This window comes from Rhododendron vialii, chromosome 3a, assembly GCF_030253575.1.
Source record: "Rhododendron vialii isolate Sample 1 chromosome 3a, ASM3025357v1".
Lineage (NCBI taxonomy): Eukaryota > Viridiplantae > Streptophyta > Magnoliopsida > Ericales > Ericaceae > Rhododendron > Rhododendron vialii.
This window is the reverse complement of record NC_080559.1, coordinates 29,937,590-29,955,773: the sequence shown is the minus strand read 5'-3', so window position 1 is coordinate 29,955,773 and position 18,184 is coordinate 29,937,590. Positions and strand designations below refer to the sequence as shown.

Sequence of the window (18,184 nt, the reverse complement as noted above, 5' to 3'; positions counted from 1 at the left end):
TATTTTTTTCTTGTGGAAATTCAGCATGGCTCCTTTCTTCTCACGAATGAGTGTTTTGTTCTTTCATTTCTTAGCATGGCTCCTTTTGTTCAATGTTTTACCGATATTGACCTTGACTTAGTGAGCTCCACATGTTATCTATCTTTCATCTTCACTTCTATTCATTGATTTTCGTTTTTCATTTTTCTCCCTTCTCATCAGCTTCAAAACTAAAAATTTCTGGTCCCCTCTCTCTCTCTCTCTCATGGCCCTCACGCCGGTGGGCAACAAAGAACAAACCCCCTGATTAAAATTAGTAAACTAATTATATACTACTGTTCTAATTTATCTCTCTCTCTCTCTCTTTATGGAAGAATAAAGACTTCCGGTTCTAATTTTTCTGTAGAAATAAATTCGTTCAAGAATTAAAAGGTTTTAGATGAACAATATTTGTAATTTGGCTCCCTTTCTTCTTAGCAGTCAGTGTTCTTTTCTTTCTTTTTTTTTGGGAAAATTCAGTCAGTGTTCCAAGTCAGTACTGTTATTGTTCCAAGTCAGTACTGTTATTGACTTTGACTTAGTGAGCTCCACATGTTTACGTGTATTTTTCTGCACTAATATTGACTTGGAAAATTCTTTTTTTTTTTTTTTTAACTTCACTCGTCTTTAATTTCGTTTATCATAGTAGTATCTTTTCAGGGAAATTGCAAATCAAAGGCAAAAGAGGTGACGGATCCGAATCCTCTACGAGAATCTCTCCGTGGATCCTGTGAGGGTTTCTCTCTTCTCATCGCTTTAAAACTAAAAAAATTTGGACATCTCTCTCTTGAGAGAATGGCGCTCGCGCCGGCGGGCAACAAACCCCAGATTAAAATTAGTAAACTAATTATATGCTACTGTTCTAATTTATCTCTCTCTCTGGAAGACTAAAGACTTCCAGTTCTAATTTTTCTGTAGAAATAAATTCGATCAAGACAATAGCCATATTGACTTGGAAAAGTCTTTTCTTCACCGATATCGACTCATTGGAAAATTCAGCCAATCAACGTTCAAACTAGTGAGCTCCACATGTTTACTTGTACTTTTCTTCATCGATATCGACTCATTGGAAAATTCAGCAATCAGTGTTCAAACTAGTGAGCTCCACATGTTTACTTGTACTTTTCTTCACCGAGAGAGATATCGACTCGTTGGAAAATTCAGCAATCAGTGTTCAAACTATTGAGCTCCACTTGTTTATGTGTACTTTTCTTCACCGATATTGACTCGTTGGAAAATTCAGCAATCAGTGTTCAAACTATTGAGCTCCACTTGTTTATGTGTACTTTTCTTCACCGATATTGACGCGTTGGGAAATTCAGAAATCAGTGTTTGTTTACGTGTACTTTTCTTCACCATATCGACTTGGAAAAGACTTTTCTTTTAGGAAATTGATTTTCATACTTCTTTTTTTTGTTATCCACGCTCTTTTTTCTTCTTTTTTTTAGTGTTGAAAGTGTATGAATTTGTTTTGCTAAAAGATAAAAAAAAGAAAAAAGAAAAAAGAAAAATAGTGTAGTTATAAAAAAGGGAAGTGTGGCAATCAATTCCCTTCTTTTATCCTCACTTTTCTTTAATTTCTTTTATCATAGTAGTATCTTTTAAGGAAAATTGCAAATCCGAGGCAAAAGACGTGACGGATCTGGAGCCTCTATGAGGATCTCCTTATGAGGGTTTTAATGAGAGAGTGCCACCTATTAGGCCAATATATCCAACGGTCTAGAACAAAGAAATTCTGCTAGCTCATAAAATTTGTTTAAAATGACGTCGTTTAATGAATTATCTCACAAATCGTATTCCAACTCTCTTTCTGTAACGAAGTCTTCTCCGTTAGTTCCCCGTTTTGTGGCGTATTTTTCTTCTTCTTTTTCTAAAATCGTTTCAGCAAGTTCACCCCCAATTGATTCATCCGAGGTTGACAACGGTAGGCAGAGAAGACGATGGGTGGTTCAATGTACACTAATCTTTATCTTGTATCTTTCTCTCTTCTCTCTTTGTTTCGAAATTTAATCAAATGTGGGTTTTGTTTTTATAGTAAGTATTTTATATAGAGCAGAGTTAGGGCTTTGAACTATTCTGCAAATTCCTAGATAACAGAGTCTCATTTTGTTTCATGTTTTTATTGTATTGACAGATTTCCTTCTTAATTGATAGAAATAGAACCTGATGACAAACCAAACTCCAAATTTGGGTATTGTGTGTGTATTTAAAAGGATCCCTTATGCCTATCCCTAGTACTATTGCTTAAGTGAGTGGGTATGTGAAATTACCCTCTTACCCTCATTCAAAAGGAAAATGAAGGAGGAGAGATTTTCTGGCCGTTTGGATTCTGTCTATCTAAATGACATCGTTTGATTTTTTTCTTGCAAGCAACCCCCATTTTTGAATATCTTGTCTTAATAGGTGGCATCCTCTCATTCAAACTCTCATAAGATCCTCACACAGGATCCAGATCCCAAAAGAGGTTAATATTCCCATATTGATGGTCATGTTTTTAGGAATCACGCATGGGACGAAAAAATTATAATTGCACATACATTGAACCAAAACTTGAATGAACGCATATATATACTGCAGGGAAAACTACCTCTTGCACTTTTTCTTAAACAATGTTGCGCCTTAAGTTGAATTACATTGCTCCCCTTGAAAGTAGCACCTGAACGAGATTTACTGAGTGGCGCGCGGTTGTGTTTTCTAATCTTACATTTTGTTTTCGGAAAACTAACTCTTGCACCTTTTCTTAACAATTGTCGCACCGGCCGTCATTTAAAATAAGAAAACGATCCTATTACATTGTGCTGTCTAACCAAACTTTTTGTGTTTAGAAAACTAATTATTGCTCTTTTTATTATACTTTGTTCCACCTTGTGTTTAGATAAGTCTCTCCCTATTTAGATAAAGTAGCACCCCAAATAGTTTGGTACCATAAATGATTGGTCTTAAGCCTTCTCGGACAGGGGCAATTTTGTCCGATTAAAATAAGAATACCATGAAGTTGTCAATTTATTCGCTTACCATGAGTTTTTTTTTTTTTTGGTCACATTTTATACCTATTAAGAGTGTTAGTGAGTTAGTATGTTAGTCCACAAGATCATAGCCTTAAACTCAGGGACGGAGCCAGAAAATTCATCACACATGGGCGACCGTGCATGCGAGAAAAAAATATAAATACACATGCATAACAACGTATATACAGTAAAACTCAAAATAACGTAAATGCATAAATCGGTTTAACTAATATGATCGATCTTGATGTATGTGTCTTGTTTTCCTTTATTATTCATTTTCTTCTTCTTTTTTATTCATCACAACTGGACGAATTTGGTACATGGCTTTCATGCTACTTGATTTTACCAATCAAAAAATAAAGAATTAGAAGTCTAGAACAACAATTGGAAAAAAAACATATCTACAACTTAGATTTCTCAAAAATTACTTAAGGTTTCCAAAATCTCTTCTCCTCTGTTGCTATTTTCTTGAAATTGCCTTTGAAATCTTAACAATTGGAGATGGAAGTTTATTATTTGAATATTCACAATATGAGTCCCCTTCCTATAAAATGCGGACGTCCCATTTTCTTCTATTTTTCGATCAAATTTCGATGATCCGAACTGCTTAATGTGTTCAGAAAGCGATTTTAAGGATACCCGCGAAAAATCAGCAAAAATAATGACCGGAAAGGGCTTGATTTGAGCAGTTTTTATTTGAACCGTTCGATAAAATACAAACAAAAACTGCTCAGATCAAGCCATTTCGGTCCTTTTTTGCTAATTTCTCGCAGGTACCCTTAAAATCACAATCTGAACATATTGAGCGTCTCGGATTATCGCAAATTGGTCGGGAAAGGGACGTCCTAACTTAATAAGTTAAGGGCGCCCTTATTGGAAGTTGTGTTTACAATATTAACCCTCTAATTTTATGTTTTGTTATATTTTAACCCTTAGCATTTAGTAATTAATGTTGGTATCCTCGTATTTCAAAAGTTACTATTATAATTTTTTTTTTAAATTCTACATAGGGATGAGCTTATATACTTTCATAGGAATTAATTATTTTTACATATAATAATAAATTTTTTTTTTCTTCTTGCAGGAGCGACCGCCCCTACTGGCCCATCCCTGGCTCCATCCCTGCTTAAACTCCACCCATGCCTCTCGTGGGGTTTTAACCCCTGCCTCCACTGAGGGACGGGAGGGAGGGGGTGAACTTACCATGGGTTTATGATTACAGAAAATTTGACGATTTAAAATTTTTCCCTTCTTATAAGCTTCAAAACTAAAAATTGTTGGTCATCCAACAGAAGGAGAACTAGCACGGTATTTTTCGTCTCTCTCTCTCTCGGTCAATCTGTATTGATATGACCTTAAGGTGGTTACACTAGTGAATAAGTTGTGCAACACAACTTATGAACAACTTCTGATTAAAAAAAAACCTTATTCACAACTTATTCATCCATAATCACAAGTTGTTCGCACTAGTGAATAAGTTACTCATTAGCATGAACAACATGTAAAATTGGCCCAATTTGTGAACGAAAAATATTAGTGGAAACACCACCAACACAACTTATTTATCCATAATCACAAATTATTCACACTAATGAATAAGTTATTTTTTAGAATGAACAATATGCAAAATTGGCACAACTTATTCACCAAAAACACTACCGTGAATAATGTTCATGTTGAGTACTTGTTTGGGCAACGTCCACTTTCACCCTCTGTTGTTATCGTCATGTGCGGATACCCTCTTCATGGTTCAAAACTGACCACATAATCTACCTGTGGTTTTGAAAATGTGCGGATTGACCCCCTGTCGTCATGTTTTCCATCCATATTAACGGAGATGTATCTCACACGCCTCTAGAATGTAATATGAGCCGTTCATAATGTATTAAATAAAGAATTGAGTATCTCTGTAAAAAAATCATCTCGATCGGATATCAATAATCCAGTGATCTAATTTTTAGTAAATTCAAATTTGAAATTTTAATTTCATAACAAAATCGATTCGACTATGAGTTTTTCATTTTTTGATCGACTTAAATTTTGGCATAAATGTAGTACTCGTCAAAATTTTCAATATTAACGGTTTGGATTCAATTTTTGATATATGGGATGGTGTGGTTAGATTTAAAGAAGAAGAAGAATCAAGGGACATGATGAGGTATATCGGTCTTTTAATGTTTTGTCCGTTAATATGGATGGAAAACATGACGGTAGTGAATCTATCCGTACAATTTCAAAACCACAAATAAGTTATGTGGTCAATTTTAAACCATGAAGGAAGTATCCGCATATGACGATAACCACAGGAGTCAAAATGGAATTTGCCCTACTTGTTTTCTTTATTTATTTTCCATCTCGTCAGCTCCAGAACTAGTACAAGTATTTTCCTTCTCTCTCTCTCTCTGCGTTGGGGGACTGGCCCTCCCACCGGCCGGTAGCAACCCCCTTCTTCTTTCTCTTCTCCTCCTGTTTTCAGTAACCTGCAGCTACGGTAATCAAAACCAGCAATTCATCAATTCCTGCGGAGACATCCACAACATCTCCTTCCCTTTCCAATTACAAGGTGACCCATCCAACACCTGTAACGACGAAAATTTCACTCTCTCCTGCGATGAAAACAATCGCACAGTCCTTCACCTCTTCTCTGGAAAATACTACGTGAAATCAATCGATTACGCTGCCCAATCAATCCGTCTCGTCGACGTAGGATTTCAATCCAACGATATTTGCTCGTCTTTCCCTCCCTCTTCTTTGATCCCTAGCGATCACTTTGATGCGAGCCCCCGCTGGCCGTGGGATGTGAGCTCCGTCGTGTTACTGAGTTGTGAAAACCCAGTCCAATATCCTAGTATTTACATAAACAAGACTGCTTATTATAACAATGAAAACCCAGTCCAATATCCTAGAATTTACATAAACAAGACTGGTTATTGTAACAGTACCAGAGACAATTTGGGAAATGGGTATTATTCGTATGCTGTGGTGGGAGATGTTAGCATATGGGATATCCCGGATTCGTGCTTTTTGGAGGCGTTTTACCTTTCTTCGTCGCCGTTGGTCATAGAAAGGGGATCGAATTTTTCGTGGTTGGATCTCAATGAGGTGTTGGAGTACGGAATTGAGGCTTCGTGGTTTAACCAATTCTGCAGCAGCACGTACTGCAGGAAAAGGGCTTCCTGCTTCGGGGATTCTGTGAATGTCACTGCCGTTTGCGACAAATATAATTCTTTGATCTTCGAGCAATATTGCGTCCCGGATTCTTGCCCTGTCGTATTTTTCTTCATTGACCGGTGTTTCTTGAGTGAGATATTCTGATTGTTTACTATTCTCCATTCTTCAATTTTTTTGTCTAGTACTGTACTTTTTTCGGTACCAATATTGTTGAAAAAGGTTCATAGACAACGACATTTTAGACCCAAAAAAATACAGTTTTTTGGTATTTGTTGGTGTTTAGTGATCTTTTTTTTCATTTTTTTTTTCATTTGGTCATAATTAATGTTTTACATTTTAGACGCCTCTTGTCAAAATGGATGATTAATACAAAAAATATAACGGAAATCAAACAAAAATTTAAAATAAATAAAAAAAAACTAACAAAACACATGCACGAAAAAAAAAAGAAAAAAAGAAAAAAAGAAAGAAAGTTAGAGAGCATGGTTAGTTTTCTTACCTGATCATTAAAAAGGTTTACCATGAAGAAAAATTTTCAATGAGGAGATAATATAGGACGATACAGCCGTGCAACTTTAACGTCGACTAATTTACAATACTGTTCTCAATATTACTGTTGTTCCTGTAAGTATATTACTCCAGTGTAAGGATGGCCTCTAAATCAGACAATTAAAAAAAAAAGATGGCCTATAACATGTTAAGCTTATTTGTAATTCCAACTAGTTATTGTAAACATTGAAGTTGCGTGATCTCATTTTTCCACCGTATTTTAATATGTAATGGTACAGTAATTAATGATTTTCTTTGACTAACATAAATTTTTTTCATCCCAAAAATGCAGGGCGCTTATGGTTGAAAATTACATGTAAGTATTTCTTCTCTGTTTGATTGTGATTTTTATGAAACTGTAAGTATTCATTTTCCATTGAATATTAATAGTGATTCTTGATCGAGTTCATATGATCTTGCGAGTTCTGCTCCCTGATTTTCGCATACACCCCTTCTGGAATGTCTCATCTTCTATTGCATGATGCTTACTACTGGAAGCTATGTTGTTGAAAAATCTTACTAATATATATGTTGAGAAAGAAAGCTTCTTAGGTTGGTCTCATTGCCGTACCAATGGTTCCAACATTAGATATTCCAATTGCGTTTCTTATTGCCTCCCACAATGCGTACACTTACCCGATAAAGTATTTGGCAAGACTTGTTCAAAGTTTCTTCTAGTTTTGAAACATCACCTCTTCTTTTCATACCTCCTCGTTTCATTGCTAAATTTCTATCTTTATTTTTCGCAGATTATAAATTTCTTCGGCACTTAAACGTTGGTAAGATCTTATCTTTCCTATGATCTTATCTTTAGTGAACCATAGTAAAACAAAATGTTGTATGGAAGCCGAATAAACAAACGGTGATTATGAATATTGAATCAAAGAACAAAACAGATGTTTGAAGCAAACCAAACTAATCAAACCAAACGTGAGAGAAAGAGAGAAAACAAATAGGAGAGAGACACACAGATTTACGTGGTTCGGCCTTACCTTAGGATGTAAGCCTTGTTCATGGGTAATCGATCGATGGCTTCACTAAACAAATATGAATGCTCAATGAGCTACAAAAAAGAAGTTCTGCAGAAACCCTTCTATCCAAATCTCACCAAAGCCAAAAACAAAGGAAAAGTCTCTCAAACCCTAACCCAATGCCTAATTAATATTTACTCTCACCACATAATAAGAGGCATAACAAGTGTATTTGTACCCAAAGACAAATTGCCTCACAAGTCCTAACCATATTGGGCTTTGCCTCCCACAATGCGTACACTTACCCGATAAAGTATTTGGCAAGACTTGTTGAAATTAGTTTCTTCTAGTTTTGAAGCACTTTACATCACCTCTTCTTTTCGTACCTCCTCGTCTCATGGCTAAATTTCTGTCTTTATTTTTCGCAGCTTATCAAGTTCGTGAGCAGCTCATATACAATATTGGTAAGACCTTATCTTTCCTACGTAGTGAACCACGGTAAAACAAAATGTTGTATGGAAGCCGAATAAACAGATGGTGATTATGAATATTGAATTGAAGAACAAAACATATGTGTGAAGCAAACCAAACGTGAGAGAAAGACAGAGAAAACAAACAAAAGGAGAGAGACACAGATTTACATGGTTCGGCCTTATTTTGGGATGTAATCCTAGATCACGGCCAGTCAATCGATGACTTCACCAAACAAATATGAATGCTCAATGACCTACAAAAAAGAAGTTCGATCTGCAGAAACCTTTCTATCCAAATCTAGCTCACCAAAGCCAAAAACAAAGGAAAAGTCTCTCAAACCCTAACCAAATGCCTAATTAATATTTGCTCTCACCACATAATAAGAGGCATAACAAGTGTATTTATACCCAAAGACAAGTTGCCTCACAAGTCCTAACCATATTGGGCTTTGGAGCCCCCGAAAAACCCTAAAAACGAAGTCAAAACGCGGCTATATTCTCGTGCGACAACCGGTTAACACACCAATCGACCAGCCGGATAAACTTGTGGAACTGGCACTCATAGCTTCTAGTTGGAAGTTCTGTGGTAGTTCTCGACTACCGGATTGACTACCGGGGACAAATCGAGCCGAATTCTTCACACAATGCGTACACTTACCCGACAAATAAGTAATTGGCAAGACTTGTTGAAAGTTTCTTCTAGCTTTGAAGCACTTTACATCACCTCTTCTTTTCATACCTCTTCCGTCTCATGGCTAAATTTCTATCTTTATTTTTCGCAGATGGTGGATTTCTTTTGCTCTTAACTATTGGTAAGACCTTATCTTTCCTATGATCTTATCTTTAGTGAACCTAGTAAAACAAAATATTGTGATAATACTCCCTTCACCCGTTTATATATAAGTGCCCTCCTTTGAAAGTCAAACTTTTCAAGAAGACGCATTAATTTCAATTAAAAATTGTTACTTTTCTAAAATACCCTTTCTATTTAATTGATGCATTTAATTTGATTCTTTGAATTTGGAAAGAACTAAATAGGAAATTTGTTATGTTTTACCTATTGACTTTTCAAAATGGACACTTTTTTAAGAACAAACCAAAACAGAATAATAGACACTTATAAAGAGACGAAAGTAGTAGTAAACCTAGACTATATATAGACAAAAATGATAGAGTACATGAAAGGACAAATGAGATGTTGCATAATGAGTGTGTTTGTGTGTGTGTGTATCATTTCACATGCAAATAAGATAATACCAGGACAGCAAAAGGTTTTATTCTTATTGCTTCATTTCCTTTGACCCAGGAGCGGTCGTTGCAGCGATCGTTGCAGCAAGGCTTTTGTGCGTACCATGTGTGTTTGGGTTTTTAATCTATAAGTTCAATAGAAGACATTTATCCACCTTTGATAGCATAGAAGGTTTCTTGCATAGTCAGAATCATCTTGTGCCTATTAGGTACTCCTACTCGGACATCAAGAAGATGACAAATGGTTTTAGGGACAAGTTGGGGGAAGGAGGCTATGGTTGTGTATACAAAGGAAAGCTCCGAAGTGGCCCTCCTGTAGCAATTAAAATTCTAAGTAAGCCGAAAGCTAATGGACAAGAGTTCATCAACGAAGTTGCTACCATTGGAAGGATTCATCATGCCAACGTTGTTCAGCTAATTGGATATTGTGCTGAGAGATCTAAGTGTGCTCTTGTGTATGACTTCATGCCTAATGGGTCTCTAGAGAAGTACATCTTTTCTCTAGAAGAAAAATTGTCCTTAAGTTGTAAGCAAATGTATGAGATTTCTCTCGGAGTGGCTCGTGGCATTGGATATCTGCATCAAGGTTGTGACATGCAAATCTTACATTTTGATATAAAGCCTCACAACATTCTTCTTAACGAGAATTTCACTCCAAAACTTTCAGATTTTGGGCTTGCAAAATTGTATCCAACAGATAATAGTACTGTGACAATGACTGCAGCAAGAGGAACCTTGGGCTATATGGCTCCAGAGTTTTTCTACAAAAACATCGGAGGTGTTTCCCATAAAGCTGACATTTATAGTTTTGGAATGTTGTTGTTGGAAATGGCAGGCAAGAGAAGAAATTGGAATTCATCAGCTAATTCAAGCCAAATTTTCTTCCCTTCATGGGTTTATGATCAATTCGCGGAAGGAAAAAACGTACAAATTGGAGAGACCACCGAGGAGGAGAGTAAGATGGTAAACAAGATGATGTTAGTGGCGTTATGGTGTATACAAATGAGGCCTAGTGACCGTCCGTCGATAAACAAAGTTGTTGAGATGCTTGAAGGAAATATAGAAATGATTCACACGCCTCCAAAGCCTTTTCTATATTCACAAGGTACACAGGCCGAGAATAATGGAATGAATGAAAGGTTGCCCAATCTGTCAGGTGCTTGTATGGATTCTCTCACCCTTGATATAAGTACTGGACGCTAAATTCTCAAGACCAAACATCCTGTATTTACAAATAATGTTGGTTCCATATGATTTCGATTTGATGGTTTTAGAAGACCGTGTGACTTGGTTTCGGATCTGACAAGGGGAACACTGACGTTGTCTATGTCAAGTTGTTCAAGAATTGTTTCACTGTTTATGTTAATGGGATCGAGATTTGTCTCGTAGATATTGTTACGATCAAATTTTCTCAATTCACGAAAACCTAGCTAGAGTCCTTTTTTCTATTTCTTTTGTTTTTAATTACCCCGTCAAATTATAGGCTATTCACATGTCAAGAACAAGATTAGTAGGGATACTCGTCTGCTTATAGGGTTTTTCGCTAAGTTTACCATTTTTAATTTGTCTTTGAATTGCACCAATGCCTTCTAGTCCTTACATTTTTCGTACATAGGCTTAATTAACAATTAGAGGTTGAGCACGCTAGATGTGCTTGCAAGTCGAATTTTATATCCACCTTTTCTTTGAGAATTCAACTGGTGGGTGGGTTTTAGCTTTGTAATGTGTTTGATAGAGGATGCCTCCAAGGATTCTATTGCATGGACTGCCAGGATATATGGACAGTTCGAGTAACCGAGAGAGGCATATATTAGAGCATCAATTGGTCAAGGGTGGAGAGAATGACATGCATTGATGGGTGGTGAGAACCCATATTTATTATCATGAGATTTTAAATTTTTTTTTTTTTTGTAACTAGTGCGGTCATAGGGTTTTTCCCGATTCATTCTTCTGCTGGCTTTTCCTTATTTCTCCTTATTTGATCACAGATGGGGTGTGGCTTTAAGTTCATATGAAGCAATAATCATCCAGCTTTCAGTTCATCTATTATTATTATTTTTTGATCTGCAATAAAATTTATTAATAACTTGATAAAGGGTACATCGAGGCAGCCAAATGCACGCCATAATGGATGAGACAAAACATAAGGCTGAAAGAAAGAAAAGAAAAAGGAAAGAAAAATACATTCAATGATAAATTGATCAATGGACCTTATCATTGGGGGCAAAATTCAATGAGCGTTGATTAGGCGGGGAAGTCATTCTCTGCTACTGTCTAAAGTTGTGGTCTACTCAATTGAAGAAGTCTAATTGTTCCTAATATATTGTCAAGATAGATGGTCTGCTTTAGTGATTCAGTCAAGAAAGGTTGGTGAGCATTGAAGTGGATAGTAGAATCGGTCGTTGTGGACATAGGCTTGGGCATTTCAACTGCATTTGGCATCCTCTCCGGTCTGGTTCTTGACTGATTTTTCTGTTCCTTCTTTGTTAAAATTTTGGCCTTGAGGACAAGGCATTCTTAAGGAGGGTGGAACGATACGCACTCTAGTTAGGAGCGGTTAGTTAGGATTGACGGGAAAAGTTGTTAAGCGGTCAACGCGAAGTGTGATTGAAGTTTTCAATGACTAGCTGGAGAACATTGCATGTGTTGAGAAAAGAAAGAAATGTTGATAGAATTACACAAGGAAAGCCAGGCCTGTTAAGTGGTCAATGTCTAGTTTCTTGCAAATTAATTTAATGATCTCTGGATGGTAGCATACTGTTACTGCGTATTTCAATTAAATTCTACTTGACCACACAAGAACGAGATTTACCAGAAATATTTCCAAACAAATTAATAAACGTCAATTTGCAATCATCATTGTTTTGTTCTGGTACAAACTGCTTCTTAGCTACCATGGACTAAAACAGAGGGACAGAATCCATCATCAAGAATGACCAGGAAAGTAACGTTATGAATTGGTGGTGATCTTCTAATACCCCATACATTGGACCCAAAATAGCCTATCTCAAACTACAATAGTATCGATTGATGAAAGAGACTACTCTCTTCAATACAATAGATAGTGGTTTTATCTTTCTCACTCGGATTCAACAATAACTTCCAACTCGCTGTTGAAAGGCCTTCCACTCGCCTATCCCGTGGCCAATATGGGATTTATAGAGGCAAATGGATTGGGAGGCTTGATTAGAGTGTCTCCATCTTCTTCAAGCATTTGAATCACAACGTGCATTGAAGGCCTGTCAACTGGATACCACTGAATGCACTGAAGTCCCACGATTGCTAACTTCTTTGCAATCTTGGCGTCTCCTTCATCTTGGATATCAATTCCTAGCTCTTCTCCCCTATCTAAACAATTGTAAATCCATTCCGGAAAGTATACTTGGTTTGTGCTATTCACCATTACATCAAAATTATTTTTCCCTCCTACAATTTCAAGCAACAACATTTCGAAACTATAAATATCTGATTTGTATGACACATTCCCAAAGTTCCTAGAGAACACTTCCGGTGCAATATAGCCAATGGTCCTCCTAGAAGTAGTCATGGATACAACACGTTGCTCCTTTGAACACAACTTTGCTTGACCAAAATCCGATATCTTTGGATTCAAGTTATCATCCAACAAGATATTATGTGGTTTAATATCAAAATGAAGGATTTGTTGATCACACCCTTGGTGAAGATACTCAATCCCTTTAGCTATGCCCATAGCAATTTCTAGCAGCTTCTTCCAACCAAGTAAACGTTTCTTGTGATTAGATGACGCAAACTTTTCCAGTGAATCATTTGGTAAGAACTCGTAAATAAGAGCTATTCGGAATCCTTCATCACAGTACCCAACCAAGCGAACCACATTGACGTGGTGGATTGTACCAATTATTCCCACTTTGTTGATGAACTCTTCCCCATTTCCCTTAGTGTTATTGAGGATCTTAACTGCGACATGAACATCATTGAAAAGTTGTCCCCTGTACACTATTCCATATCCTCCTTGGCCTACTTTGTCCTTAAATTAATTTGTAATTTTCTTGATATCTGCATAAGAGTATCTTGCTGGCTTCAAAGCTATGTATTCCTCCAAGAACCTCTCAATCTTTAGATTTTCCTTTATCTTTATTTTCTCTTTTCTGTGGAACCAATACATTGCAATTATAAGGATTACAAGAAGCATAAATGAGCCTATAGTCACACCTGCAATCTCCAAGTCGTGACCTGACCTATGAAAGAAAAGACTCGTTATATTGTTTCTTTGTGTGGCTGTAATTGATGTTCAAAGCTTCAGGCCGACTACTATCTAGGGCCCGCTTGTTTGACAGCACTGGTGGCACCACAGCTTGTAGGTAGTATTCAGTTGAATACCCTCAACTTAGGTGCACACAGAATGTATATATTTAACGTATGTTTTTTGTATTACCTCAAACCAATATAATATTGAACACCCAACATTAAAATGTAAAACTCGGACGCTCATCTCAATAAAACTCGGACGCTCATCTCAATCTCTACCGTGAAGTTAATTGTCATTATTTTCCATGTTGATTCTATTGGGCCCCGTTCAGTTGTCAGGAAAGTACAGAAAATGATGAGAAAATCAATTTTTCCATAATTTTTAGGCTCCGTTCAGTTGTCAGGAAATTGTAGGAAATGATGGGAAAATCAACTTTCTCATAACTTTTATAGTGTTTAGCTCCCAGGAAAATAGTGGAAAAAATGTTCTTAAGTTTTCCTACAAGATTTACTTTCTTGCAAAAGTGATCCGGCCAAAAGTATAGGATTTTGCGGGAAAGTTTTCTGCATTGTGGGGCCAAAATAATTGGAGGGCAAGAAAAAAAAAACGAATGATGCCAATACCAAAAAAAATACGAATTAGGTTCTTAGAAAAACACTTTGAAATTTACGTGAGCAATAACAATTTCGACTACTATGATGCTTTCTAAGATAATTGTTGTAGAAAAAAATTAGTAATTGATTTTTTTTTGGAAGTATTTATTTATCTTGTCATTAGTCTTCAGTTTTGTTCTGTACTTACTAATCATCAGTTTATCAATGAGTTTTTGTATCGGCAACTAATCAAGCATAGTTATTTAACATTTGTTTATTTAGTTATCATCTACTTATTTTTTAAGCTTCATGTTAAGGCTTTGCATTAGATAAAATACATTTTTCGGTATGCATGTGTTAGTTCTCAAAGTTACTTTTACCATGAGAAATAAAGAAGTTTCTCATAAGTGTCTTTTTCGGACAAATGAACTACTAAACTTTAGTTTTTTTGCAAATTTTTTTTGTCAAATGAATACTCACAGGAAAATAGATTTCTTTTTTCTTTACTTCACTTTACTTGACTTTTCCTGAGAATAACTTTCCTATACAACATTCCTGGCAACTGAACGGAGCCTTATAATGTTCAGTTGGTAGGAAAGTAGTGGGAAACATATTTTTAAGTTTTCCTGCAAGATTTACTTTCTTGCAAAAATGATCCGGCCAAAAGCATAGGATTTTGCGTCACGGAAAAAGTTTTCTCCATTGTGGGGCCAAAATAATTGGCGGGTAAAAAAAAAAATGAATGACACCAATACTCAAAAAATACGAATTAAGTTCTTAGAAAGACACTTTGAGATTTACGTGAGCAACAATAATTTCAACTACTATGGTGCTTTCTAAGATAATTGTTGTCGAAAAAGATTGGTAGTTTATTTTTTTGGAAATATTTATTTATCTTGTCATTAGTCTTCAATTTTGTTTTGTACTAACTAATTATCAGTGAGTTTTTGTATCGGCAACTAATCAAGCTTGGTTGTTTAGCATTTGTTTATTTAGTCATCATCTACTTATTTTTTAAACTTCATTTGTTAGGTTGATTATCAGAGGATGTCAATTTAAATGGGGGATTTGCTCATTGAGAAGATAGCAAATTGAACAGGGAATTGCAATTCAATTTTTTTCATTTCATGTTAAGGCTTTGCATTAGATGAAATACATTTTCCGCATGTGTTAATTTTTAAAATATGATAGCCTATTATTTAGCTCTCGAAGTTACTTTTATTTAAAGTTAGCCATGGGAATAAAAACATGTTAAGGCTTTGCATTAGATGAAATACATTTTCCGCATGTGTTAATTTTTAAAATATGATAGCCTATTATTTAGCTCTCGAAGTTACTTTTATTTAAAATTAGCCATGGGAATAAAAATAAAGAAGTTTTTCATAAGTGTCTTTTCCCGGCAAATGAACCACTAAACTTTAGTTTTCCTGCAAAAAAAAAATTGTCAAATGAACACTCACAGAAAAATAGATTTCTTTTTCCTTTATTTCACTTTACTTGACTTTTTCTGAGAATAACTTTCCGATACAACATTCCTGGCAACTGAATGGAGCCTTGATTTCACCGTAGAGAGAAAATGCTTTATTTATTTAATTGGTTTCACCACAAACAATAGGAGATAATTAGTTTCCTAATTTAAATCAGAGAAGTTTAAGTAAATTTTTTCTTATAATAAACGCTAGTATAAAATTTTCTTCGAGAACTACCATCAAGAAAGTTTATGGAGCTGTCACTATTAGTGAAAGATGTAGGAGCCCACCGAATTAAAAATAGTTGGATTAATAATACCACATCTCGATCCCATGGTAATATATATACTAATATTATTTATTCCCACGCCATGAAATTTTATATCCGAGGCATGTTGAATTCGTGTCGTGAATATTTTAACCAAACTCTACATATTTGACCAAAAAACAAACGGGCCTTCCAACTACATGCAATTCTCGCCCGACTTGTACCTAGTAATTACCGATCCTAAATTGTAGCGCTTGAAGAACAAAATCTAACCCCTGTCCACCTCGTCCAAACCAATGACCGTATTCCATCCACCAACAAGCTTTGAACCATAGCTTTTTGATTTTGTCCTTATTCAAAAGTTTTTTTTTTTTTTTTTTTGCATTTGTTCAATTTTACGTCAAACTTTTATGTATTATTAATTCGTCTAGACGAGAGGAATCGGATAAATAAAAAATTATGTTCCTGTTGTTTTTAACCTGTCAAACTCTAAAGCGTTCAACTAAAACTGTTGGTCCAATAGTTGTGCAGCTGTACTTAAGTGCAATGAGGGTTGTGGGTTCAATTCCTACACAGAGTATATTGATATTCTTGGTGATAGGTTAGGTTGGTTTGAGTTGGAGTTGGAGTTGGGGTTGGGGTTGGAGTATATACTTCTGGGTTAGTAGCTTCTTCTGGGTTAGAGTAATGTAGATTCTACTAAATAAGACTCCAAATAATTTCTAATCATCACGTTTCAAGAACGAGAACAGTATCCACATTAAGTCTCCCTAAATTTTGGACGGAATTGTATATAAAAAAAAAAGAAAAAGAAAAGGAGGCCAATTTGTACTTTAACCGTCACTTTTTAAAATGGCTCATGCAGACACCCCTAAAACTCCTTACAATTTAATATATTTATAACAAAAATAAGAGAAGTGAGTGAATGGTGCCTTCTCATTTTTGAGGAGGCACTGTGGATGATAAATTATCGAGACAAGTTGAGAGTAGGTTTATAGTTGGAAAATGATAGTTCCAAAATTATTTTTGTTAAAAGCGAAAGTGTACCGGAGCTTTGTCCCCTACACATGGTATGAGTCTTTTAGAGCATCTACTATGCCTAGGTTTACACATGGTACAAAAACCTTTAAATTCTTCAATGTTTGGCTGGGCAATCCTATATGTTTGCCAATTATGGTAAACGAATCCCATATGGCATTGATTTTGGCACTCCCCTCAGGAGTGTGGTTATCAATTTAGGAAACGTCAAAATCAATTCTCTACAATAACTGTGAAAAGTAGTTTTGTTTAGGGCAATTATTTACATCGCAGCTTCAAAATTTTGTTCACTCTAAAAGGGCTTCTCCCTCGTTTATGAGAGCATCTCCAACAATATTCTCTATCTAAAATGTCAAATTCCATTTTAGCTAGCCATAAAATACATCAACAATTTCATCAGTTTATCACCTACTTTCTTCAACTTTTGTATTTTATTGGATAATTTTGAAGAAATTCATCGTCCTTTTTAGAGATTTAATCTCCAATACGGTATCTCAAAGTGTCTCTAACACAAGTGTCCTCCGTGACAATTTGAAGGGTTGTGATTGAATTTCTAATTCGACCCTACAGCTGTGATTCTCTTCCAAAGACAAAGATAGGTAAAAAAGACTAAACCCTAAAAAGGAGAGTAAAGAATTTGAGGGCTAAGATTTAGTCCATCATGCGGTTATTATTCATCAGGTTCTAAATTTAAAAAAACTCTCTGTCATCTCTCAGAGCATCTCCAACTCGTCTTCAAAACTTCAAAATAGAGAATGGATGTAATATATTGATAGAAGATTATATAATTTATCATCTTTTTTCTTCCCTTCATGTACTTTTTGAAAAAATTTGGAGGAACCCATCCTTTTCAAAAATTCGGTGAGAAAGTGTAACATTATTGTAACTTGGAGTTAATATGCTTTCCACCTGTGGAGGAAACCTTTGGTTTTCCACCACGGTCTGCTACGGGTCTCACAAGGTATTTTTTGTTATAATCTGAATCATCCATCTTATAGGGTCCGAAGAATCATACATTCACACACAAAATGAGCTTTATCGGACACCAATAGTTATATTAAAAATCAAATTTTGATTTAGGAAATGGACAATCATGGATAGTTTAACTTCAAAATATATGACCACCTATTCTGTAAACCAAAATTCA

The 18,184-nt window shown here is 35.6% G+C and overlaps 3 protein-coding genes and 1 pseudogene across 5 annotated transcripts in view; 3 read left to right on the top strand and 1 right to left on the bottom strand.

Moving 5' to 3' along the window:
- LOC131319761 (putative RING-H2 finger protein ATL21A) overlaps window positions 1–18,184 on the top strand; it is an 82,596-nt gene that overhangs the window by 54,687 nt on the left and 9,725 nt on the right. The gene's annotated exons all lie outside the window — the stretch shown is intronic.
- LOC131321331 (uncharacterized) lies at window positions 5,298–8,347 on the top strand. The gene has a single exon (XM_058352323.1). It carries the CDS (start codon window positions 5,298–5,300, stop codon window positions 6,339–6,341), a length of 1,044 nt encoding a protein of 347 aa, XP_058208306.1. The 3' UTR covers window positions 6,342–8,347.
- On the top strand, window positions 6,194–10,822 carry LOC131319757 (rust resistance kinase Lr10-like). 3 transcript variants are annotated; one of them, XM_058350153.1, is made up of 6 exons: window positions 6,194–6,327; window positions 7,039–7,062; window positions 7,496–7,525; window positions 8,146–8,181; window positions 8,973–9,002; window positions 9,497–10,822. In XM_058350153.1, exon 6 carries the CDS (start codon window positions 9,673–9,675, stop codon window positions 10,639–10,641), a length of 969 nt encoding a protein of 322 aa, XP_058206136.1. In that variant the 5' UTR covers window positions 6,194–6,327; window positions 7,039–7,062; window positions 7,496–7,525; window positions 8,146–8,181; window positions 8,973–9,002; window positions 9,497–9,672; the 3' UTR covers window positions 10,642–10,822. The 3 variants fall into 3 exon arrangements, with proteins under 3 accessions (XP_058206136.1, XP_058206137.1, XP_058206138.1); XM_058350154.1 differs by lacking the exon at window positions 7,496–7,525; XM_058350155.1 differs by lacking the exons at window positions 6,194–6,327; window positions 7,039–7,062; window positions 7,496–7,525 and having other exon boundaries at window positions 8,115–8,181.
- On the bottom strand, window positions 12,316–18,028 carry LOC131321330 (rust resistance kinase Lr10-like; annotated as a pseudogene).

What these genes read in the sequence shown, in the direction of transcription:
- LOC131321331 (XM_058352323.1), top strand. Translation starts at nt 5,298, where the DNA reads ATGAAGGAAGTATCCGCATATGACGATAACCACAGGAGTCAAAATGGA.
- LOC131319757 (XM_058350155.1), top strand. Translation starts at nt 8,115, where the DNA reads ATGGCTAAATTTCTGTCTTTATTTTTCGCAGCTTATCAAGTTCGTGAG. An exon ending in GCAGCTCATATACAATATTG is followed by an intron (nt 8,182 to 8,972) that starts GTAAGACCTTAT and finishes TATTTTTCGCAG; the next exon opens with ATGGTGGATTTCTTTTGCTC. An exon ending in TCTTTTGCTCTTAACTATTG is followed by an intron (nt 9,003 to 9,496) that starts GTAAGACCTTAT and finishes CCTTTGACCCAG; the next exon opens with GAGCGGTCGTTGCAGCGATC.